Consider the following 26,604-nt stretch of genomic DNA (forward strand, 5'->3'; position numbering starts at 1 on the left):
CAAAATGAACCCTCTCCCCAGATAGTCCACTATTAAATCATGACGCCCACGAGGAAAACGAGAAACTGATGAAAGCTTGGTGTACATTTACTGAAGGAATCTGAAGTAGTTAACTCCTTTTTGGGTCCTGTGAGTCAACGGGCATTATAACTGCCTGAGGCGACCGACTGTGGGCCTAGATTGAGACCTGAAACAGACTGTTAATGAAAATATTGGCCACTCTTGAAGTCTTCACCTCCTTGTTCTCCAAACTGTCCACCAACAACAAAAGCTCTCCAAGGCTTACTGGAAAGGGCTGGGGAAGGGTGGTGGCCAGCAAGCATCACACACGCCCTCCTCTCTCTGGCCCAGAAACAACTTGTATGTCACTGTTCTTTCACTTCCTTTCTTGTCCCCCTCCTTCTCCTCAAAAATCAACCATAATAAAACTTTTGGAAATACAGACGTAGAGCACATTGCTATTAAATTCAACTTTCAGTCTATTTACTTGACTCCTCAATTAACGTTAAGATCCTAAATAAACAAGACTATGAGGAAGAAGTCAGGCTCAGAAGGGGCTTATACTAGTTCTGCTCCTCTTGCTTTTCTGCCTCTCCATTTATCTAAGGATCAAGAAGTTTACTGTGGCTAACTTTGTTCCTACAAAAATTAAATTAGGAAAGCCTTTAGCTTTTAACTTAACCATAATATTTAATTAGCAGTGTTTCTGCATTTCTTTTATTCATTTCTGTGTAAATATTATCATAAGTCTCCTACAGATTCATGCTACACGAGACACAGTATGGGATTCAAAGGAAACATGACTTGACAACTTGTCACGTAAAAGAGACTTGATTTTCATGGCAAAAGGTAAAGCAGGACAACAGGTGGCAGCGGCAGGAGGCATTTCACTTAAAATATCACTACCACTTGGTAACAGAGCTGTTTAAAAATAGGAAGGGCTGCCCAGAGTCAAGGAGCTGCCTCTCGAATGCAAACTGGGCAAACAGGTTAGGAATGCTAGAGTAGCAGAACCGTAACTTTCTTCTGGCAGATCTTCTTCAGCATACATAATGCCTCTATCTTTCAAATGTAGTCTTACCCAGGCAGCATCCTCTGGACCTGATTAGTCCAGATTTCTAAATGTTGGTCAGAGTAATAACATAATTTCAGAGCAGAGTCAGCCTTAAAGATCATGAGGGCTAGCACCTTAACTTTAAAGATGAGAAAACTGAGACCTAGAAGAGAAATGACATTGTCTAAAATCAGGACAGTCTGGATTTGACCAGGTGCTATCCAGGGCACCCACTTTCTTCTTTCACTGCTCTTTCCTTTTCACCATCATAACAAACCATACCTAAGACCACCAGAAAAAGTGTTAACCAAGATTTTCCATAACTAAACTTAAAGGAAATCTTTACTGAAAGTGACGGAGAAAATAGTGGACTTGCCAAAGAGACATTAAATGTAGTTACCGACAACTGATAACATGAATCAGAGAAAAAATTTAAATGACACAAGTAAATGGCAAGCAGGTTACAATTTCCCCTTAAATGTGCTTTATATACTTCTCCTTTACTCTGATAAGTTCAGGACATTTCAAATTACATTTAGTGAATAAGGTGACCATGCAGTGGAGTCAGCTGTCTGAAAAGGATACACATCTTTCATTTGCTCAATGGTTGGCGCTCGAATAATATCATTGATTCCAATGATGTTCTCATGTCTGAAGCGCAGTAAGATTTTTATCTCCCTCAGTGTTCTCTGGCAGTAGGTCTGGTGCTCAAAAGGACTGATTTTCTTGATAGCTACTCGAACTTTGTTGACATTATCATAAGCAGAGCTAAAAAAAAAAAGGGAGGGGGAAGAGATGGCATTAAAAACAGTTCTCAGAACATCTTGGCAGAAAGAATGCAAATTGGTAAAGTATTAAATATTTAGCACTCTGGGTAAATACTTGTTTTATACACATGAAGGCAGCATATATATCATCCACAAAAAGGCCTCAAGCTAGGGAGGATACAGCTGGCACAACGTAGGACATCCTGAATCTCAAACTTAACAGAGGGCCCAGCCCTGGTAAATGTGGGGATGCCTGTTTTCATAAACCCAGGAACAGGTGTTTATTGCCTCACACAGGAAAAAAACACTTTCCCACTGTTTTTAACAGCAACTGCATTCTGGTGAGAGTAATCATTTCTGCCTCCAAAACAATGTCCTACTGTTGTTATCAGATTCATCTGACTCAGCAGAAACATTCAAATGACCACCAACCACATCTTTATCCCTAACAAAAATGGACCCAAGAGGATGCCTTGATTGCTTGGATCAACTCTGTTTGTCTTACTCGCAAAATGACATGACTCTTTATTTCTTTTCTTTGAGAAATTTAACTAAGACGTTCGGGTAGTCTTATAACAAAACTTATAAGGCATTCTTCAAAAAATACTTTCATAGCTGTTACGTAGGGCCTAGTTCTTTCCAAGTTGTCGTTAAGCTCTGACTTAATAGAATTTCAAGCAGAAGCAATAATAATTATATCTTCAATTCTGTGATGAACTTTAATTTTTTTTTTTTTGTGAGGAAGATCAGCCCTGAGCTAACATCCATGCCAATCCTCCTCTTTTTTGCTGAGGAAGACCGGCCCTGAGCTAACATCTACTGCCAATCCTCCTCCCCTTTTTCTTTTTCCCCCCAAAGCCCCAGTAGATAGCTTACGTCATAGTTGCACATCTTTTTAGTTGCTGTATGTGGGACGCGGCCTCAGCATGGCCGGACAAGCGGTCCATCGGTGCGCGCCCGGGATCCGAACCTGGACCGTCAGTAGTGGAGCGCGTGCACTTAACCGCTAAGCCATGGGGCTGGCCCCGAATTTTAATCTTGAATATTACTACTATCTTTAAGACCAATATTATATTGAATCTTTTCTATAAGAGCTTTTCATATTAATAAATAGCAACATCTGGTCCATCAACCGAATCAATGAAATAACACTGACAGGCAGTAAGACATCGCTTCTTGTTTCCTCAGGGTAAGTGCTAGAAATATAAAATAGTAAAATAAGCTTATTCTCAAGTTTGTGCTTCTATAATGATATTTATCAGTCTACTTATTCTGAGAATTACCGATGCATTTATCCGACTCCACCACAAAACTATGCTGCTGTAGGAGGAACCTTGTGTTATTCAGCTTCAGTTCTCCCGTAACACCATTAATACACTGCACTCAGGTGCCCTCAATACTTTGAAACAAAATATTTCCTTAAACAAAGAATCACTATTCAAATTTTATTTTGCTTTAGTTTGCTGCATGAAGGCCTAAACTACTTTCAGGTATGCAGGCAAAGAGATACGTCATTCAAGCAAGTTTATTCAATATTGGGAAACACATTTTTAGAAATTAAAATTCTTTCTGGGTAATTCAAATTATAGGAAGAGCATGAGTTCAACAAAAGAGAATACAGGTTAAAACAGCTGTAAAATATTGGCTTAGGGGCCGGCCCCATGGCGTGTGTAGCGGTTAAGCACACGCGCTCCACTCCTGGCAGGCCGGGTTCGGATCCCGGGCGTGCACTGACTCACCGCTTCTCTGGGCATGCTGTGGCGGCGTCCTACGTAAAGTGGAGGAAGATGGGCACAGATGTTAGCCCAGAGCCAGTCTTTCTCAGCAAAAAGAGGAGGATTGGCATGGATGTTAGCTCAGGGCTGATCTTCCTCTCACACACACACAAAAAATTGGCTTAAACTGAACGTTATAAATTTCTAGTTTTACTGAAACATGGTAGTCAAACATGGTCATAAATTTGCTCTGGAGAACAAGACTGCTGGTGGGAGGGGCTTATGGTCACTAGCCCCTCCAACTGTATCAACACTCAGGGATGAAAAAATAACCAAATGACCCCTTTTAAGAGAGAAGTCATGAGATTCTCCTCATTGGCTCCCACTTAAAAAGAAGCTGTGGCCCTGTCCACAGAGTTGAGTCTGTTCCTGTCTGCTCTTCTCTCTCCATTTTGCTGTCTTTTTGGTTTACACAACCTGCCACTGAACTGATCACAAAGAGTTTATACTCTTCCACAACAACTCTATATTTGTTCAGTTCTCCTTGGATTTCTTAGTTTTGTTTCATTTATTTTATTGTTCTTGTACTCGGCAAATAAATTTCATTGGTATACCTTTTACCATGGACTTTTTGGTATCTCAGTTTTGTAAATCACTTTGTTTTGTTTTAAAATCGCTACCAACTCTGTTTTCTTTTTTCCCTAAGAATTTAATCTTTGCTCATCTCTCTTCTCCCCTCAACTACTGCCATGCTACAGTTTTTGCTTTATTTATTTTTTAATTTTTATTTATTTATTTTTTTTCCTCAAAGTCCCAGTAGATAGTTGCATAGCCTTCTAGTTGCTGTATGTGGGACGCGGCCTCAGCATGGCCGGAGAAGCGGTGCATCGGTGCGTGCCCGGAATCTGAACCCGGGCCTCCAGCAGCGGAGCACGCACACTTAACCGCTAACCCACAGGGCCGGCCCTACAGTTTTTGCTTTAAATGTGTCTCTTGTAAACAACTTATGGTTGCAGTTTGAAATCTTAATCCAATCTGTGACTACACAGTCTCTGGATGGATTAATTTTAGATATTCATTTTTTTTATTTTTGATAAACTTGCTCTTTCAAAAAAACATTCCAGGGTTAAACTGTTCAGGGTTAAGAAAATTAAGAGCTTCTTAACTCACCCCTCTAAGGCAAATAATCTTTAACAATAAATAAAAAAATAAAAACCGACGATGATGAAAAAGAACCAAAACTAAAGATCAATCTTTTTAAAAGCACAAGCTTGAAAATCAACGAAAAATAGACGAGTAAATATAGTTTTATAATACATTAAAATAATCCATTATATCCAAGTAATATTTAATCTTAGGAATTCAAGAATGGTTCAATAAAAAAAAAACACATTAAAAATAAGACATCATGTTGAATAGACATTTATCCAAAGATACACAAATGGCCAACATGCATATGAAAAGTTGCTCAGCATCATTAATCGTTAGAGAAATGCAAATCAAAACTACAACAAGATATCACACACACATCAGGATTGCCACTATCAAAAAAACCAAACAATAACAAGTGTTGGAGAGAATGCGGAGAAACTGGAACCTTTGTGCACTGTTCGGAATGTAAAATGGTACAGCCACTATGGAAAATTGTATGGAAGTTCTTCAAAAAATTAAACATAGAACTACCGTATGATTCAGCAATCTCATTTGGGGGTATATAGCCAAAAGAATTCAAAACAGGATCTTCAAGAGATATCGGCACACCCATGTTCACTACAGCATTATTTATAATAGCCAAGAAGTAAAAGCAAATCAAATGTCCATTGATGGATGAATGGATAAAGAAAATGTGGTATATACATACATTAGAATATTATTCAGCCTTAAAAAAGAAGTAAATTCTATCACATGCTACAACATGGATGAACGTTGAGGACATTAAGTGAAATAAGCCAGTCACAAAAAGATAAATACTGTATGATTCCATTCAAATGTGGTATCTAAAGCTGTCAAACTCATAGAATCAGAAAATAGAATGGCATTTACCAAGGGTTGGGGGGAGCGAGAAATGAGGAGATGGCGTTCAAGGATACAGAGTTTCAGTTTTGCAAGATGAAAAAGTTCTACAGATCTGTTGCACAATAATGTGAATATACTTAACACTACTGAACTGTATGCTTAAAAATGGTACATTTTACACTTTGTGTTTTTTACTGCAATTAATTTTTTAATTTTATAACGGGAAAAAAGACATGTTAAAGAGGAAAAAATCAAACAGATGTCAAAAAAGAATAGTAGTGGTTATATGAACCTACAAATGTGATATAATTGCACAGAACTAAACACATACACACACACAAATGTGCATATAAAACTACTGACACATAACGAAGGAGCTCTGCAGATTGTACCCATATCAACCTCCCAGGTATGGTATTGTACTATAGTTATGCAAGAGGTTACCATTGGGGGAAACTGGGATTTCTCTGCATTATTTCTTACAACTGCATGTAACTCTACAATTATCTCAAAATAAAAAGATTAATTTTAAAAAAAGGTTCATAAATAGGGTAGTAACCATACAGCGGAATACTATGCAGCTGAAAAAAAGGAATGGCATGGAAAGATCTTCGACATCTGTTAAGTGGGGAAAAAAAGCAAGATCTAGCAATTGATATATGCTATTTTCTAATAAAGAGTGAAAGTAAGATATATATTAACATTTGCTTGTGTTTGCATAAAGAAAGTCAGGAAGGATACACAAGAAAGTAATATGAGCGGTGGTGGAGGGACAGATAGGGGAACAAAACCCTTCAATGTATACTTCCTTATATTGTTTTGATTGAAGAGTGAACTTCTCTAAAATATATCAAAAAAACCCCACAAACCATGAGAAATACCAGTGGAATACTAGAATACCCTTTAAAGGAGAAAGCATAATTATTTTAGAATTCTCACCCAATACAAAAATATTTGAGAAATAAAGATTATTGGAAAAGGTACAAAATTTCTTTCTTTAACCTCATTTCCACGTAAGAGATCAATCTTTAAAAGTGGAATTGGGTATATTATTTAAAATAGACACACACATACACCCCTGAATAAAGGGGGAACTTTGTATCTAGCAGTGGATTAGTACCTTCTAGGTACTGAGGACTATTCTAACAGGATACAAAGCTGATAAAATAATAGTCTTCCCTTGAGGAGCTCAAGCTATTGAGAGCACCCAGTCATTTTACACAAATGCAGCCTCAAGTCCCAGATGAATTCTACTCTGAGATCCATAAATTGTGGAGAACAGGAGGTGGTCAAGGCTGGAGATGAGTACACTCAAAACAGAGTCCTACTATTGGGCAATAAAAGGGAATGAACTATTGATATAAACAACATAGATGAATCTCAAAATAATTATGCTGAGTGAAGAAAGACCAAAAGAAAAATACTTTCATTCATATAAAATGTGAACTAATCTATGGGGACAGAAAGAGGATCAGTAGAGTTGCCTGGGGCTGGTGAGAGGGACGGACTAACGGAACCTAGGTAATTTTTGGAGGTGATGAAAAGTGCTCATTATCTTGATCGTGTTGATAGTTTCATGGGTGTATAATGTCAAAACTTACCAAACTGTACACTTTATTTATTTTTTTTAGAAAGAAGCCACCTGGATTTCTTTTTTTTTTTTTAATAATTTTATTTATTTATTTATTTATTTATTTATTTTCCCCCAAAGCCCCAGCAGATAGTTGTATGTCATAGCTGCACCTCCTTCTAGTTGCTGTATGTGGGACGCGGCCTCCGCATGGCCAGAGAAGCGGTGCGTCGGTGCGCGCCCGGGATCCGAACCCGGGCCGCCAGCAGCAGAGCGCGCGCACTTAACTGCTAAGCCACGGGGCCGGCCCTGCACACTTTAAATATGTGCAGTATATTGTATATCAATTACTTCTCAAGAGCAGTTAAAAAAAGGAACCAGGGTTCCCTGAATACATGGTTGATTCCAGTGTCGGGGTGGGTGGGAACAGACAGATTCCAGAAACGTATTTGACCAGTAAATGTGGAAGTAGAAGCCCACAAAATTCTGGAGTAGATTATTTAACAGATGTTTTGTGATCACTTAGGCAAGAAACGGGAACCAGCCATGACTCAATTATGAACAAGTCATGCTAAACTAACTTCATTTCCTGTTTTGATAGGGTTACCACAACAACATGAGAGTGATGCCAGAGCTGTGGTGGATTCAAGATGTATTTGTCAAGCACTTCCCATTTGTGAGACTTCATGTTAGGATTGGTGGCAAAAACAAATAGTGATCCTGCTCTTAAGAAGCTTGCAATTTAGTGAGCGAAGGAGACAGGAACAGACAACATACTCTGCTTTATCACAGTAAAGTACTTCTGAAACACCAAGAGAAGCTGGGCAGATTAAGACTAAATAAGGGTATTAAGGAGAGGATTAAGAGAAGATGAGGCCTACAGAAACCATATCCTGAAGGATGAGCAGGCTTTTGAAAGAGGAGCAAGGGCACTAAGAAAGGCAACAGGCAAGACAGAGAGAGGAACAAAGGCAAGACATCTACGGGGACCACTGGCCCTCACACAGCCATGCTCCTCCTCATGAGGAGGTGTTCACTGGGTCTTGGGATCATGCCCATCAGGAGCCCCAGAATTCCCTGTCTCCTGAGTCTGCTTTCAAGGCTGTGCAAGCCTCCTGCACAGCGCCTCTGCGGAGAGCAGAACGCTCCTCCAGTGTGTGCACCCTGAGGAGCGGCCAAGGGGCAACTCTTTATAGGACTTGCACTGCCACTGGACTGCAAGGCTGGGTGTCCACGCACAAAAGCTCAAGCTCACAGTGGGGCACAGTGCCGGGGGTGTGGGAAGAGAGGAGGACTACACTGGAGGCCTGCTCTCCTTGATCTGCTGGCACCAAACTCTAAGAAGCCCAAGAATTTTCAATTTGAACTTGATCTTCCAGGTCTTTAAGAAGGTATATCTGTCATGGTATAAGGAGAGAATATATTATATTTAAGATTTCCTACTTTGATTTATATAGTATTTGGGGATCTGTTTGTATTCTTTACTCAGGCCTTGAAAACCGGAGGAGGGCTGGGTTTGGGAGGTACAAAATGAAGATGGGAGATGACAAGGACAGTCTTGAAATTCCTGACAAAAATCTAAAGATGCTAGTGAGTGATTCAGATGGAACAAATGAAGGTTCTGTGTTTCTAGCAGCATTAAGGAGAGAGATCAAGGTTCGGAATAAGATATGGGTATCTTTAAGAGAAGCCATAGTAGGTAGCACTGCTGAGGAGAGATGATGCCGAGAAAAAAAGTCTGAGGATATAACTCAGGAACAGTCAGAGGCAGAGGAATTGGCTAAAGAGAGCAAGAAAGTAATAAATAGTAATGGAATAAGAACCCTTGTTGTCCAACTCTGAAGCTCACGTGCTAAATCGCATATAAGAACCAGGAGAGAGCGGTGTTTCAGAAGCCAAAGAAGGCAAGAGTTCCAAACAGGACAGACTGAGAAAGATAAAAACTGGAAAGCATTCACTGAATCTGCAATGAGATGATCTGTGGTAACCTGGGTGTAAGTACGTGGACGGGAATGGGACAGCAGTGGAAAGAGTATAGTTTTTAAAATTTTTTAAAGAAGGTAAGGAGGAGGAGAATGGCAAATCCAGGTGACAATTGAGACACAGGATGTTATGAAAACAGTGGCAGGCTGAAGGCTGAGGGACCTGGGAGGGTGAAAGAGAAGGCTCCCAAGAGCTAGCCAGGGGGGTGAGAAGGGAGAGTGCATTTCAGGCAAAGCAGACAGCACGTGCAAAGGTGCAGAGGCCTGCAGGAACATGGGGCACCTGGGGACAGGGAGGGGTTGAAGCTGGAGGCAGGCCATATTTAGATATCTATAGTCTTATCCTGGGGAGCCACCAAAGGATGTTAGGCAGAGATTTTAAGCATGGCAACATTGATATTTTTAGGAAGGTCCATCAGGTAGCAGTTTGTTGAAAAAACGGAATGAGGAGGGCAGTGCACCAGGCAGGAGCTCTTTTAGCCAACTCGAAATGACAGTGGGAGCCACAGCTCTGGATAAAAAGTGGTCATGGGCAGACTCAGAGGGAGTGGGTGCCTATTTCGCAAACCTCACGGTTCCTAGTTCAGTCCTGTTCAAATGCTCTTCCATCCAAGTAGACTAAATCCTGCAAGTGCATACCTATGTTCTAAATTCTCATGTCTTCTTTACAGCACTTATAACCAAATTCACACGGGAGAAACAAAATACTAAGCTTATCTGCTATCTCCCAAGGAAGACTTGCTAACAAAAATCCTATAGATAACCCACAAATGCCATATGGAACTCAGAGAGGTATAAGCTGTTAGCAACAAGTACTTTAGGTCTTGACAACTCAGCGTCTACCTGTCCCGAGATACCTGAAATACCAATGAACTCCAGGCCACACATCCTTTCTAGAGGCCCAAGGATATTTCAAACATAGTCTTGAACCAGCCTTCAAAGCCAAGAAGGAATATGGCATAAGCTCCAACATAGACTAGTTGGGTATCCCTGCCCCACCCTGTTCGATACTGACCTATGTATCAACACACATTTAAAGTTTCCTAAGTGAAGGATGTCATTTGACTGAAAGGCTAATTCTGTTTTGTGTTCCAAAGGTTTGGACAACTACTTGGATACTGTGTATACTTCTCCTAAAGTTAATTTATTAACATTTTTCTGATATCTAATATTAGAGGGATGAAAGTGTTCTATTATATCCAGTACCAAGGTCTTGGTTTCTAAATAACCTCCTTTGGTAAAAGAAACCAGGACTGCTTAGAGAAATGGCTGGTTCTAAAGGTGAGGGCAGGGAAAATACAAGATGAGACCCGGAGCGTTGTGTAATGCCAGAAAGTAAGGAAGTGCTCAAAAAACAAAATGACGGCATGTCAAAGGGACACAGGAGCCGACCTGAAAGAGCTCTCAATGGCCAAAGCTGGGGCAATTTGAGCAACAAAATAAATAATGTAGTATTAGGTTATAACCCAATGTATAAAATAAACATACATAAGTCCATACTAACATGAATAAATGATTGAATAAATAAATAAATGGGGGAAAAGAGACAAATCTTCCCAACAGAAGAATTTCAAATAATATGTGTATATACTCTGCTCTCCAAGAGGTGGAGTTTAATCTCTCCCACCCCCCACACCTTAAGAGAGAGCTGAATTCAGTGACTTGTTTCCAAAGAATAAAATTTGGAAAGGGGGAAAGACAGCAATTTTACAGTAGAGAAATCTGGCAGATACCACCTCAACCAAGTGATCATGGTTAACACCACCAGTGATGTCACGTGGATACTGTGAATACCCCGGTAGGATGAGACGAAAAGGGAATTTCACCTCTGTGGTATTCTTTCCTAAAACCAGTAACCCCAGTCTAATAATAAAAAGAACAGGGGCCAGCCCGGTGGTGTAGGGCTAAGTTCGCACGCTCCGCTTCGGCGGCCCAGGATTCGTGGGTTCGGATCCCGGGCATGGACCTACACATCGCTTATCAAGCCATGCTGTGGGAGCGTCCCACACAAAATAGAGGATGATGGGCACAGATGTTAGCTCAGGGCCAATCTTCCTCAGCAAAAAGAGGAGGATTGGCAACAGATGTTCGCTCAGGGCTAAACTTCCTCACACACACACACACACACAAAAAACAATATCAGACAAACTGAGGGACATTCTACAAAATACTTGACCAGTAAGCCTTAAAACTGTCAAGGTCATGAAAACAAAGAGTGAGAAACAGTCACAGACTGGAAGAGACGAAGCAGACATGACAACTAAATGCATGTGGTATCCTGGGTTGGATCCTGCGACAGGAAAACGCAATCAGTGGGAAAGCAATTTCTAAACGAAATCTGAAGTTTAGTTATAACATACTGATGTTGGTTTCTTAGTTTTGATAAACACACTAGGGTAATGGAAGATGTCAACATCAGGGGAAACAGAAACTAGGTGGGGGCATACGGGAACCCTCTGCACTATCTTTGCAACTTTTCTGTAAACCTAAAATTAGTCCAACATAAAAGTTTATCTGAAAAAGGTATTCCACTAAATGATACCTCCAAAACTGATGAAATAATTAGGAGGTAGATAATATGGGCTTAATTTAATAAGTAGAAGGAAACACAAACATTTCATAATTAGCTACTTTAATCTCCCATAAAAATAAAGATGAATGCTTGATGGAATAAAACTATTCCTAAAAAGGTAACTGAAAAACCTAATTGAACTTTATGTAAGTTAAATTCCACCTCAACCATTTGACAGACATTTACTAAATACCTAATATAGTCCAAACACTCATTGCAGATTGAAATAAACAAAACATCATTCCACCTGCCTTTCTCCCTTTAAGCATCCTTAAGAATAGGAAAGATAAAGATATTTACTATTCTTTGTACTAAAAGAACAAAGCCTGTATTGTCAAACATAAGGATTAACACATATGGAATATTAATAGGTCATTGCACACCCATTAAACTAAGCATGAAGATTGTATTAACTAAAGGTAAGAGTCAAAATAAAATCAAAGACTGCAGCTTAAAGATATTTATTTAGAGGAGGCAATTTATAAAACAAGCTAAGATAATGGGATCGTGAGTGATTTAAGACATAATTTAAAATGTCTTTCGTCTCACGGTTTCTGTTTATTTCATCGGGAGAAAAAGAAAATAATGAAGTGTAGGGTATGTAACACAAGACAGCTTAAAAACAGGAAATAACTTGAGTTTTTAAACGAGTTCCTCAAGTTCTAAATACCCTTCCAGGCTTTTGCTTCTAGCCATGATGAAAGAACAGGGACTGACTTACTCTCCCACCTTAAACAACTTTAAACTAAAAACCAGACAGGGCTGGCCCAGTGGCATAGTGGTTAAGTTTGTGCGCTCCGCTTTGGCAGCCTGGGGTTCACAGGTTCGGATCCCAGGTGCGGACGTACGCACTGCTTATCAAGCCATGCTGTAACAAGGCGTCCCACATATAAAGTAGAGGAAGGTGGGCACGGATGTTAGCCCAGGGCCAATCTTCCTAAGCAAAACAAACAAAGAAAAAAGAAGGGGCCAGACAGGGGCAGGCCCGGGGGCGTAGTGATTAAGTGTGCGTGCTCCACTTCAGCAGCCTGGGATTCGCAGGTTCGGATCCCGGGCGTGCACCTACGCACCACTTATCAAGTCATGCTGTGGCGGCGTTTCATATAAAGTAGAGGAAGATGGGCACGGATGTTAGCCCAGGGCCGATCTTCCTCAGCAAAAAGATGAGGCTTGGCATCGCATGTTAGCTCAGGGCTAATCTTCCTCACACACACACACACACAAAAACCCAGACAATATATATAAAACAACAGTTTTCTGACATCCAACAACAGGCAGCACAGGGCAGCAATGCAGAGAAGGGAGACCCAAATGGAGCCTGGCAGTCTCCCTGGATTAAGGACAGAATTCCAGGTTTGGAGAGTTCAAATTAGTTACAATTTGCGGGGCAAAGAACTGGAGAGGAGAGAACTTCAGAGAAGGTTGGGAGATCTGTAGAGGGCTCCCTCTGAGTCTTCAGCTGAGTAATGATCAGAGCACATTCATGATGAAATTCCAAGGCTGGGGAAGGAGCCACCAGAAAGAAGCAGATGGACTAATCCATGTGGAACAGGGCTGGGAATAGTTCCTGTCCTACCACCTGGAGGGGAAAGACCTAACACACGAGCAAAAAGTTGAGACCTCATAAAGACACTGACTCAGTACTGGGGCCAAATTAGTCTTTGACTAAAGGCTATTCTGGACCCGCCTAAAAATGCTTAAAAGCAATCATCGAAAGTGTCAAACTCTTCCAGATAATTTAACTGCACCCCAGGAAAAAAGCCCCAAAATATTTAAAGGAACACCAAAAAATTCTAGCACTCAATAAAATAAAATCCAAAACGTCTTGCATCCAATCAAAACTTACCAATATCCAAAAAAGCAGAAAAGTATGATCCATAATGAAGAGAAAAGCCAATAATAATAATTAAAAAAAAAACAGACCCAGAAATTACAGAGATGATAGAATTAATAGACAAGAAAGTTAAAAAAGCTATTATAAATATACTCCACATGTTCAAGAGAGTCTCAAATTGAACTTCTAGGGATTGAAAAAAATATAATGGAATTAGGAATAGATTATACACTGAAGAAAAACCTGGTGACCTAGAGGATATAGCAACAGACACTAGCCAAAATGTAACACAAAGAGAAAAAAGACTGGGCATGAGGGAAAACAGAGCACCAGTGAGCAGTACAACAAGATCAAGTGGCCTAACATACATCTAATTGGAGTCTAACATCTTCACATGTACAAAATCTGAGGGAAAGTAAATACTTATTTCTATAAAAGTGTTAACATCAAGGAAAAAAGAAACATACAAGTACTCTCTCAACACTGGTCTTAAAACTAAGCAATAGGCACCAGTTAATAGCTGAAAGAGACTGTCATTACAACAGAGAATGAAAACTTATTCTGATGTCCAAGTATTAGCCCAGAGTGACTGCAGTTAGGTACTTATAATATTCATCCCTTAGGGCCGGCCCCGTGGCTTAGCGGTTAAGTGCGCGCGCTCCGCTGCTGGTGGCCCGGATTCGGACCCTGGGTGCGCACCAACGCACCGCTTGTCCGGCCATGCTGAGGCCACGTCCCAGCAACTAGAAGGATGTGCAACTATGACATACAACTATCTACTGGGGCTTTGGGGAGGAAAAAAAAAAAAAGGAGGAGGATTGGCAACAGATGTTAGCTCAGGGCCGGTCTTCCTCAGCAAAAAGAGGAGGATTGGCATGGATGTTAGCTCAGGGCTGATCTTCCTCACACACAAAAAAACAAAATAAATAATAATAATAATATTCATCCCTTAGAATATAAAAGGAAGCAATTATTTCCAGATTCCTTGGACACCTAGGAATGCTTTTATATATTCTGGACTCTGAGAAACAGAAGAACCATTTCAAATCTACTGCTGTTTGCCAGCTAGGACTGACAGCAGCAGTCTCATTTGGGGAAAAAAATATGTGGAGGAAAAAAACGTCTCCAAATTACTATATGAAAACTGTACCTTTTATACTTAAAAAAAGCATTACTTCAAAATTTCAGGATTTCTAGTTATTTGGTTATTAGAGTATAGGAACTAAACTGTATTCTTAAGACTTTATTCATTTGAATAGCTTTACTGCTGCGGGACACTTCGTTTCACTGGTAGTATTTCTTTGATTGTGCCTCATAACATTAATATTTTCCCCTGCCATCATGAACATACTTGCTTTCTGGATATATCTGGGTTTGTCCAAGGCACTGACAGCAGGCTCTCAGCACTATTTACCACCCTCAAGTACTGGCGGCACCCACACAAGATCAGGGAGCAGTGAGCCAACTTGACCCCGCAGCCACACTCTCAGTACAGCTACTGGGTTCGTAGGCAAGCCGTCTACGCCGTGGGGCTTGAGGAGCTGCTCCACACAGCTCGCCGATATTGCAAACTTTTCATACCGTCTACTCCTAACCACATCTCCTCCTTTCAAGGTCTTATTTACTGTGGCGTAAAAAGCAACAGTTAACATGGTTGATGTAGTACTTTCAAGTCTTGAAATTCCGTGTCAAGACTTCTGTTTTTCATATGTATTATATACGAGGTAGATGAGTACTCAGCAGCAACGAAAGCGCATTAAAAATATTTTTAAAAAATAGAACTTTTAGGAGCTTGAGGGTTTTGTTTTATTAAAAATGACTGATCGCAGTCTAAATCTATCAGGATTATTGGTGGTTTTTTTGGTGACTAAGTATAAAGGATAAGAAATGTCCAGGTCTATTAAATCATTTTCTCATTGTGTTCTGATATGAAACTGATAAACATTCAAACCAAGATCAAAATTCTAAACATTAATCATGTATGCATTCACTTTATATTATGCTTGCTTACACTTACTAATACATTGCTTTGCCTTGTTTCCTGTATGTACATCACTCAAATGTTTACAGTTTATTTATTAGGAACCAAGTGGTGGTGATAATGAACAATTCTTATTTAATAGTAGCTACAATTGTGTGCTCATTGTGTGTTGGGCACTGCTCTATGTTAATAGCGGGCAGAATTTAAAAATAAGCAGTCTGTGAGAAAGGCTTGTAGAAAGGAGCTGCAGGAGTTAAAGCACAGGAAGACTGAGTACAAGTGTTGGGTAGTTCAATATGGCTGGACTTTAGAATCCAGCCAGGGGAAGAACAGAAGGTGATGTCAGAGTGAGAAAGCAGAGAAATCTATGCTTTATTCTGATAACAGAAAACAATCCTTGGGCCATGCAAATGACACTATCAGAAATACAGGTGTAGGGCTGGCCCCATGACCTAGCGGTTAAGTGAGCACACTCAGCTGCTGGCGGCCCGGGTTTGGATCCCAGGCGCGCACCTGGCGGCGTCCCACATAAAGTGGAGGAAGACTGGCACAGATGTTAGCTCAGGGCCAGTCTTCCTTAGCAAAAAGAGGAGGACTGCCATGTGTGTTAGCTCAGGGCTGATCTTCCTCACCAAAAAAAAAAAAAAAAAAGAAAGAAAGAAAAGAAAAACAGCTGTAGAACTGACTGAGGGAGGCTAAAACTAGAAATAGGAAGCCCAGCAAGAAGACCACAGTTGTAGTTCTTAAAATATTTACATTCCTCACTGCTTTGAAATTACAGTAGTTGCTGGACCTGCTGCTTGATCTTGCTATTTAAAGCGTTAACAAAGAATTATATATATTAAGGATGTATTTTCACAATATTTAAAAAGTGGTATTTCAATAATATCTGATTTCCTTTGTAATCTTACATAGTTTCTTTTATTCATTTAAAAACATTAATCTGAGAAGGAGCCACAGGTTTCACTGACTGCCTAAAGGATCCATGGCACAAAAAAAGATTAAGAATTCTTGTTATTAGGACAATTTAAGATTCAGTGGAAATGGCAGAGACAGAACTAGTGCAGAAGTTTGTATTCAAGAGAAAGAACAGTCCGTTTGGGATCTTGAAGGAGGCACATCAAATAATTTTTAAAAACATTAAAATGTTAAAATCAATTTTATTTATTCACCAAATATTTATTAATCATCTACATTGTATTAAGTGCTATGGATATAGCAGTGAAAACAGAAAGGTCTCTGCTCTCATAAACTTTAGACAATATAGGGGAACTATAAAAAGACATATATATTAATATATATTTACATATTGCACATTAATTTATAAATATAAATACATAAATTATGATGGATGCTAAGGAAAAATGCAAATGATATAATTAATGTTGTCATAGACAACCAGAGAAGTTGGTTTAAATTAGGGGCTTAGGGAAGGCTCTTCCTCTAGAAGGAAGAGGCATTTAAAACAGAGACCTGAAGGATGAGCAGGAATTAGCCAGGTTGAAGAGTAGCAGAGAAGGTAAGTATTCTATCTAGCAGGGAGGAGTTAGGCCAGAGTATCTGTGGACCCAAACGAAGGCTACTGTGGCTGCAGTGTACCAAGCAGAAAGAGCATGGCTCAGGACGAGGCTGAAGAAATAGGCAGTGACCTGGCAGTTGTGCTAAGGATTTAAGATTTATCTTAAGTGCACTTCCACTTTAAGCTGGTGACTAAAAGCGCCCAATTTATATTTTTAAATGATCTCTCTAGCTGTGATATGAAGAACGAATTGTGTAAACAAAAAGGTAAAAAAATGGAAGCCATTTGAAGCACTGCAATAGTACCAGTAAGAGATGACAGCAGCTTAGACTAAGCAGCAAACACAGAACTGGCATTTTAAGTAGGTCAGTTCTTTGTGTGAAATCATGCCACTCACTGCTGGACATTTAGCACCAATGGCACTATGAACCAGCAGCAATCCCAGGCCAGTAAAATAATTTTAAAAAGAAAAACAACCACACCTCTGAGGGGAGCAATGAAGCCCCTGGAGTGTACTAGAGTGATGACAGCGGAGACACGAGTCAGCAAGACTGAAAAGAAAGATGCTGAGAGGGATCTGATGAATGAGATGGGTGAACAAGCCAGGTAATACCATCAAGGGCAAAAATGAGCTGTGCAGATGGGAGAAAAATATTTGCAATATGTAGGACTTGTATTCAGAACATATATACAAAGAACTCTTATAACTTCAAAATAAGACAAGCAACCCAAGATAAGAAGAGACACTTGTTGTGACAATCAACACATGAAAAGATGACTGATGCTGACGAATCATAGGGGAAATGCAAATTAAAACCACATACCCATTAGAATGGCTAAAGTAAAAAGGACTGACCATACCAAGTGTTGATGAGGATGGAGAAAAGCTAGAACTGTTATACACTGCAGGTGGAATTGCAAAATGGTATAACCACTATGGAAAACAGTTTGGCTGTTTCTGCAAATTTAAACATATGCTTATGGTACAACCCAGCAATTCCACTCCTAAGTATTTACTCAAGAGAAATGAAAATATATTTCACACAGAGGCTTGTATACAAACATCTGTAGGAGCTTTATTCATAATAGTCACAAACTTGGACAATCCATATATCCATCAGTAAGGAAAGGGTAAGTACTCAGCAATCAAAAGGAAACAACTACTGATGAATGCAATGACAAGGACGAATCTGAAAAACACTATGCTAAGAGAAAGAGCCCAGACACAAAAAGAGTACAGACTTTTTTACTCCATTTATATGAAATTCTAGAAAGCTGAAGCTGATCTCCAGTGATAGAAAGCAGATCCGTGGTTGTCTGAGGTGAAGACTGACTGCAAAGGTACACAAAGGTGCTCTCTGGGTTATGCAATGTTCTGTATCTTTATTGTGGTAGTGGGTACACAAGTATATATATTTGCCAAGATTCACTGAACTGTGCACATAGAAGAGGTACATTTTATTGTATGTAAATTATACCTCAAAAGCGACTTAAAAAAATTGAGCTGTGCTACAAAACTACGGCGTTGGTTTTCTTTCATGGTTCATATGCTCATATTGAAAGCAATTCCAAGCAAAATGTTCCAAACCGGTTTTGAGCAATGGCAGTATCATCAGAATAAATGCCCAGCCTTCCACAGTCATTTCTAAGGCTTTGATATAAATATAAAAGTTCTGGTATGTTCAGATTTTCTCCCTATCCTCCCCAGTCCCCTGTCATTATAGTCATTTCATAGCAGAGGCTCAATAATATTTGTGGATATTAAAGTTTGTCTAAATAAAGTAGATATCATGAACAATCACCACATACTGTACACATTGTTAAGCAAGTAAAATGCTACCTATCAACTGTGAATGGGTTATTTTTAGGGAAAGCTATTAAGCTGTTCTCTGAGCTACCCATTTTGGTGAACTTTAATTATCTGAACACAAAACTAGAGTACTTCATTTCACAGATAAAAATTAACTTGTCTTCAGATGCTAAGTAAGTTAGACTGATCCAAATTAATGTTCCAAAAATAAGTAGGTAGATAATACAAATGACTGCTTTAAAAGAAAATGTATTCCCTACTTTTAGCTTGATTCTCTCATAATTTACCAACCAAGAAAGCCAGTGCAAAAGTTTTTCAGAGGGTGCAAACCATTAAGTGAGCAAATAAAAACTAGTCTAAAGTAATTTTAGCTATAAAACTATCATAATTTTACATTATTTTAGGAATCAATGCTCCAAAATACTATAGGTATCATAGCTTAAAATCTGATGTCATTAACACATATGCAACCTCTCTAGAAAATGTGCTCCAGACAGCCCAGAGCTTGAATAAATCTGGTTGTCAAGGTATGCATTTTTAAATCTCTTTAGTAATAAAACAGGGTCCAAAGAGTTAGATGAGTTCCAATTCTGGCCCTATCCCTTACCAGTTGAGACACTGCTTAGTTACCTAACATCTCTCAGCAACTATTTGCTTGGCTCAAAAACGAGGAAAGCCTAAGGTTAGTTGTGAAGATTGTAGAAATAGCAGATGCAAAGCCTGAAAGATATTAGGTCTTCCAAAAAAAAGTGGTATAGTCATTTTTTATTACTGTATTTATTATTATTATTACTGATTGCATTTATCACATGATACTCTAAAAAGGAAGTAACATCAGAAAAGAACACCAGGGCTGGCCCCGTGGCTTAGTGGTTAGGTACACGCGCTCCGCTGCTGGCGGCCTGGGTTCGGATCCCAGGCGAGCACCGACGCATGGCTTTTCCGGCCATGCTGAGGCCACGTCCCACATACAGCAACTAGAAGGATGTGCAGCTATGACATACAACTATCTACTGGGGCTTTGGGGGGAAAAATAAATAAATAAATAAATAAATAGAAAAGAACACCAGACGTCAAATCGGGAGGTCTGAGTTTTACTCCTACCTCAGCTATGCCCTACATGTCTGCTCTGATAGTACTGGCCAAGTTAGAAAAAGGAGAACATTCCATTATTCTGTGTTCAGGCTTCTTCCAAACATAAGAGGTACAAAACAAAAAAAGTTTAATATGTATACAAAAGAAAGGGAAAAAAACAACCCACACTCAGTTATGTGGTTGAATATACATACATATGTATGCATAGATATAAACACAGAAGGACAAAGACTTATAGTCACTTATACTCAGGAAAGGTTCTACAAATTTTTGGTGGACTGAAGTACACAAATTATTAAAGGAAAAAGTTTAAAAAAACTAACATTTCTCTCCTCATAAATAGGCAAAGTGAGTCTATATTACTAGACTTAAGATACTCTATCAGGATTTAATACTATGACTATCATCATCCTAAAAACTCACAGCTAAGAAACTTTATTTGTAGCATACTAGGGTAGCACAAAGTCACAGTATTCTTTGTAACAGATACTCTCTAATCCAACGCAGTACTACTTAGAAGTGACCTTTGGGGGCCAGCCCGGTGGCACAAGCGGTTAAGTGCGCGCTCTGCTGTGGCGGCCCAGCGTTCACCGGTTCCGATCCCGGGCGCGCACCGACGCACTGCTTCTCAAGCCATGCTGTGGTGGCATCCCATATAAAGTGGAGGAAGATGGGCACGAATGTTAGCCCAGGGCCAGTCTTCCTCAGCAAAAAGAGGAGGATTGGCAGATGTTAGCACAGGGCTGATCTTCCTCACCAAAAAAAAAAAAAAAAAAAAAAGAAGTGACCTTTGTAATTCAACTGTGCTCTGAATTGGTTATGAGAAAGAAAGAAAGACCTAGATAAAGTAGATGGGTTACTCACTCTTTGATCATTCCCCTACATTTCCTTTCTCCTCAGTTATTCCCTCCCACCTTCACTGGACAAGAATTTTAGAATAGTCCAGGCCAGGCTGGTTAGCAGTGAGCTATGATAGAAGGAATCAATAAACACTAAGAGCATCAAGTCTCCTCCAATGCCAAACATTCAAGGGTAGCAGCACAGGCAGGCTCCATGTGCCTCCGGACCTGAAGCAGAGTAAGAAAATACGAAATGACCTCATTAATCATAATGATCATAGTTCACTGAGCACTTAGCACAGTGCTAAGAGCTTTAGAAAAACCCTTACATACTGTCTTCACCACAACCCTATGAAGCATAACCCCTATTTTAGAAATGAAGAAACTGAGGCAGAGGGGAGGAGTCAATTTTAATTGTCTATAATTACATAATGAGGAGCTAAGAGAAATGAGATTCAAACCCAGGTGTACTAACCACGAAACCCCATGTTCTCAGCCACTACACCATACGAGGGCCAAAAGTCCTCCACTGGCCCTGCCCTCTCGGTGATAATGAACCAAGGTTAGGGTCCTAATTGAGCCAGATTCTGATGGGTCAACTGAAAAGAAGTTGTAGAAGGCAGACAGGGAGGACAAAAATAAAAACAATCATAATGATCCTGACAGAAAATGTTCTGCTTCCCAAAGTAGTAGCCTACCCATTTTCAAGGTTCTGGCTATTTAGATCTTCTTCCTCAGGATGAGCCAAAATCTGTCTCTCCTGAAACAGGAGACAAATATGTGCTGTAAAGGAGGTGTGGGAGAGCAGATTTGAAGGCAGAAGATGTAAAGGCAAACCAGACACAAGGGAGGTGAGAAAGGGACCTGACTAAGGACAACTAAAAAGATCACGTTGAAGACCAGCAGAAATCAGAATCCAGCGAGGCCAGTCATGACAAATGGGTTCTTGTAGATGGAGCGGAGAGATCAAGAGAAGTGAGAATCGGGTCAAAGGAGAGGTCGGCAGACAGAATCTACACCGAGGCCAGACAGGACCAGTAGACTGGGAAAACTGTGAAGGTGAGGGTCTCAAGCTAGGGAGCAGAGGGGAGAGAGGGAGGAGGGAAAGGAGCTATGGTCTGAAAAGAGAATGATCTACTTCATAAGGGCGACCCTTGCACACCTTTATAAGCTGCACCCCAATGAGTCAAGGAGGAGAGGCTCAGATGACTGTCCCCATCACTGAAACATAAAGGGTCAAGAAACGCAAGTCTCTTATGAACTGCTTCACTGTCAGAAACATTAAACACCTGCCTTAGACATGTGGAAAATCACTCTCTAAGATGGGGAAAATGTTTAAACTTGAAGCACACAGTATTATTACCTAAACTGAAAAGAGCTGCCTGAACAACTAAGCAGGTGGTGAGATGTTATATAATAGATGCTAAACTAGGTAAAGTAGAAAAATGTAACATATAATTATAACTCTAAAATGCCAGTAAGAAAACCTCCAGTCAGCTCTGGAAAACTAATTTTACTTTTTTCCATTAAAAAAGTTTCTGCAGTTAAAATTTTTTTGCAACCCATCATGATGGAACAGAAAGTAGACAAGGAAAGGAAGACCCTGAATAAAACCTGATAATCATTCATGTATATGTAAAGTTATAGAATATATGCAAGTAACTCTCATATATTGCTGGTGGGAATGCAAACTATACAACCTTTCTGGAGGGGAATTTGTCAATACCTAACAAAATTATATATCTGCACCCTATCTTTTTTGTGTGTGTGTGAGGAAGACTGGCCCTGAGCTAACATCTGCCAATCCTCCTCTTTTTTTTTTTTTTTTCTGAGGAAGACTGGCCCTGGGCTAACATCCCATGTCCATCTTCCTCCACTTTATATAGAATGCCGCCACAGCATGGCATGACCAGTGGTGCGTCGGTGCGTGCCCAGGATCTGAACCGGTGAATCCTGGGCTGCCGCAGCGGAGCACACACACCCAACCACTTGCACCACCGGGCCGGCCCCCTGCACCGCCGGCCCCCTGCACCGATCTTTTGATTCAGCAATTCCACTTCTAGGAATCTTCCCTGAAGATACATTTCCAATGAAATGAAAATAGATATGCACAACGTTATTCAGTGCAGCATTATCTGTAATTGCAAAATATCAGAAACAACCTAAACAGTCATACACTGGAGGGAGGTTGAACAAACTATGGCACATCCACTGATAAAGTACTATGCAGCTGTAAAAATGAATGAGAAAGATCTCTAAGAACTTATAGGGAGTGATTTCCAAGATATACTGTTAAGTGAAAAAAAAGCAAAGCACAAAAGAAATTTATGCTATCCTTCATATAAGAAAGAAAGGGTAATAAGAAAATATACATGTATCTGCTTATTCGTACAAGAGAAATATAGGAAGGATAAACCAGAAACTGAAGAGACTGGCTACCTACAGGGAGTGGGTAGAGAAAGGGAAAATGAAACAGGGTGGTAAGGCTGACGAGGACTGATACTTCTCTGAGTATACCTTTGTGTATAGCTCTGACTCTCAGAACCACAGTTATGTATCACAATTAAAACCAACCAAAACGTGGGAAGAATCCACAATAGAACACAAATAGTAACAAATGAAGTGAACTGTATTATAAATGAATAACATAACCACACTGAAGGGCCTAAGGAAGAAACTAGCCTAAGTAACTTTGGACAACAGTATTTTAATTGGACACTGTAAAGCTCAAGTCAGAAAGAACTGTATACAACTCTTATAATCTAGTTAGAAAACTTGTTTTTCACAAGGATATTGGTTAGCAATTCTAAAACTACTTTATGTATAGAACGGGACTGAACAAATAAGTAAACAAATGGAAGATAATGAGAGCCATGTTGGCAAAGAATTACAAGCAAGAAAGATGGCTAAAATAAACCACATGGTGTGGGATTAGAACCAGAGATATCAAACATCGTTAACGCGGTGTATGACCGTACATACATCTATTTCCCCAGCTCTGTTCACTGAGAAGACCTAGAAGGAACAACACCCCAGTAGCAATGAGCACACTTCCCATCGTAATGAGTACACTTTGCACCTAAAAAGAGACTCAAAAAAGGGTGGAGTTTGTTGAAAGGACCTAGGAGTCAATCTGAAGGAGCAAATAAAGGTTGAAGTTGTGACAATTTGAACAATAAAATAAATAATGACAGTATTTACTGGATTATAATCCACAAAATAAAACAAATATCCGTGAGTTCATACTGATATAAATGAGTAAATAAATGGGGGGAAAAGTATTGCTCTTTCTCACAGAAGCACTCCAATCGATAAATATTGAAGGAAAGATGGAAATAGAAAAATCACCATTAGGCATATGCCACAATAAAAATTTTTTCTGACAAGATCCATGGAGTGATGCTTAAATTAGTGAGTAAAAATCTGAGAAGAAACAGCATATTAGCATAATCTTAAAGCACATCCTGAGATATTTATTACAAAGGGATAAATAGGCAGACAACATCTACAACAAGTGATTAAAGTTAACATCTCCAGGAATAAGATATATTGATATCATAAACCCTATATGACACATGAGAAGGGTATAACATCACTTCTGTGGCATTCTTGCCCAAAATGCATCCTCTCATTCCACTCATGAGAAAACAACAAACACATACTGAGAGAAAGTCTACAAAATAACAGTCCAGTAAGAAAGACAGGAAAAGACTGAAGAAACATCACAGTTGGAAGAAACTGAGGAGACATAATAATTGAATGCAACAGGGGATCCTAGAAGAAAAAATGACAGTAGCCAGGAAAATGGGGAAATCCAAATAAGGTCTGCATCTAGTTAATAGTATTGCACGAATTTTAATTTCTGGTTTTGATAATTTTCTATAGATATATAAGATTTAACATTAGGAAAAGGTGAGTACGTGGGAACTTTGTGGACAATTTTTGCAACTTTTTGTAAGTCTAAAATGATCTCAAAAAGTTAAAAAATTATATGCTTATATTAAAAATTACCTGTGTACAAGTGTGTAACAAAGACTTAAAAAAAAAGAGAGCATGAGAAGGAAGGACGTGAAAAGAAAGAAAGAGGGAAACTAGATCAGACTTAAAAGGAACAAAGTTAGCTGGTAATAAAAAGAGGTAACAAGTGAGAGAAAATGTGGAGGAATAAATTAAATAAAGGACATAAAATATTCAGAATAGTGTCTGGCACAAAGTATATGTTCAATAAATGCTTTTGAGTCATACAATAAAAAGATAAAAGAAATAAAAAGGGAAATGGGCAAAGCCATGATGGTGAGTTTCTTGTTGGTCTAGGCCAGTGGCTCTCAACTTTGGCTACACATTGGAACGACACACTCAATTCCTGGTCTCACACCCAGGAATTGACAGAATTGGTCTAGGGTGCAGTCTGGGCATTGGGATTTCTTTTTTAAAAGACCCCAGGTGATTCTAACGTATAACTGAGATTGAAAATCACTGCTCCAACTGTTTTCTTCTCAGCCCACTTTGTCCCGGGCCGGTAACCCATGGTTTTAGCTCTACTGTGGAAGAGCTCTCCCTATAGAACAGAGCTAAGACGAGCTAAGACAAGCGAAGACAAGCTCTTTCACTTTCCCTTAGAGGTCTATCCTCTTCTCCTGACTACAAATATTAACTTCTACAGGATTATGCTGACGAGGAAAAATAAATTATATTTAAATGATTAATACCAAAAATTGGAATTACCTTGAAGATGAGAAACCTGGCCACAGAAACGGGGTGAGACTTTCTGGTCCTCAGTATCTTCAATTTTTTTTAAAATGAGAGGTTTTTTGGGTTTTGTTTTTTAATTGTTAGGCTGAAGTGTCCCTTTAAATTTTTAAGTGGGTTAAAAGTAAAAAACAAGAAAAAAGAGATCTCTTGCTCCCATTCCTGTCTTCATCCACCCCCACACTGTAAGCGTTTCATTAGTTTCTTGCTTATTCTTCCATTATTTCTTTATGCAAATATGTACTGATTTATTTACATATATGGGAGTAAAGTGATTTCCAAATCTCAGTAGGCATCAGAATCATCCAGGGAGCTGTTAAAAGTGTGGGCACCTATTCCATACCTATTGACAGAACAAAACCTCTGGGAAACGGAGCCTGGAACTCTTTTTACAAAGTTCCCTCAGGTGACTTTCTGTAGCAGACACCCTTTAGGGTACCTGCCCAGTCCATACCACCCTCACCCACGGAGATATGCCCCATCACCTTGTCTGTGCCCCTTCAGAGAACTGCTGTGCTGACGAGGTAACACCCAGCATGGGGAGAACTCATCCAAAGGAGAGCTGGGCCAATCAGCTTCTTTTCTCAGAGAACCTGGAGCTGGGACACAGAGACTGTAGGACAGCTGAAGGGCCAGGAAGGTACACGAATGTCTCTTTGGAGAGCCAAGAATGCTGGGATAGGCCATGTACCCACAATTCATTTTGCAGAGAGGAGTATGAAGCAGACAGAGCCAGGGAAATAGGGCCTGCTGCTCCAGACAGAACAGAAGCACTGCCTTCATTCTTGATCACTTCCCCATTCTTCAATCTAGCCCTCCATCCCTCAGGTCGTGGCTTGAATTTCTGTGTTTCAGTAATCTGCGAGTGTACGCAAAGGATCGCTAAAGCACTTCAGAGACCTACAAGAATTCCATAGGATATTGGTCAGCAGAATTATGAGTTTCTGTGAAATTCCTCAAATTTTTCATTGCTTAAGTTACTGTGGAAATATTTCTGAAATCAGTTGTTTCTTTTCTCTCCATATTATCTCTTCACTTTTACTCTTGAGCAATAAATACATCTGTTCCCAAATACAATCCAAGAACTGCGAGAGACAGCGG

At 39.7% G+C, this 26,604-nt stretch overlaps 1 protein-coding gene across 1 annotated transcript in view; it reads right to left on the reverse strand.

Annotated features, from left to right (window-relative positions):
• Positions 1-26,604, reverse strand: part of MAPK1 (mitogen-activated protein kinase 1) — a 102,117-nt gene that overhangs the window by 41,435 nt on the left and 34,078 nt on the right. The window contains exon 2 of the mRNA XM_058532038.1: positions 1,640-1,822. Within this exon, the coding sequence (XP_058388021.1) occupies positions 1,640-1,822 (183 nt within the window). The remainder of the gene's footprint in view (positions 1-1,639; positions 1,823-26,604) is intronic.

The sequence above is a fragment of the Diceros bicornis genome, chromosome 35, assembly GCF_020826845.1.
Source record: "Diceros bicornis minor isolate mBicDic1 chromosome 35, mDicBic1.mat.cur, whole genome shotgun sequence".
Taxonomy (NCBI): domain Eukaryota; kingdom Metazoa; phylum Chordata; class Mammalia; order Perissodactyla; family Rhinocerotidae; genus Diceros; species Diceros bicornis.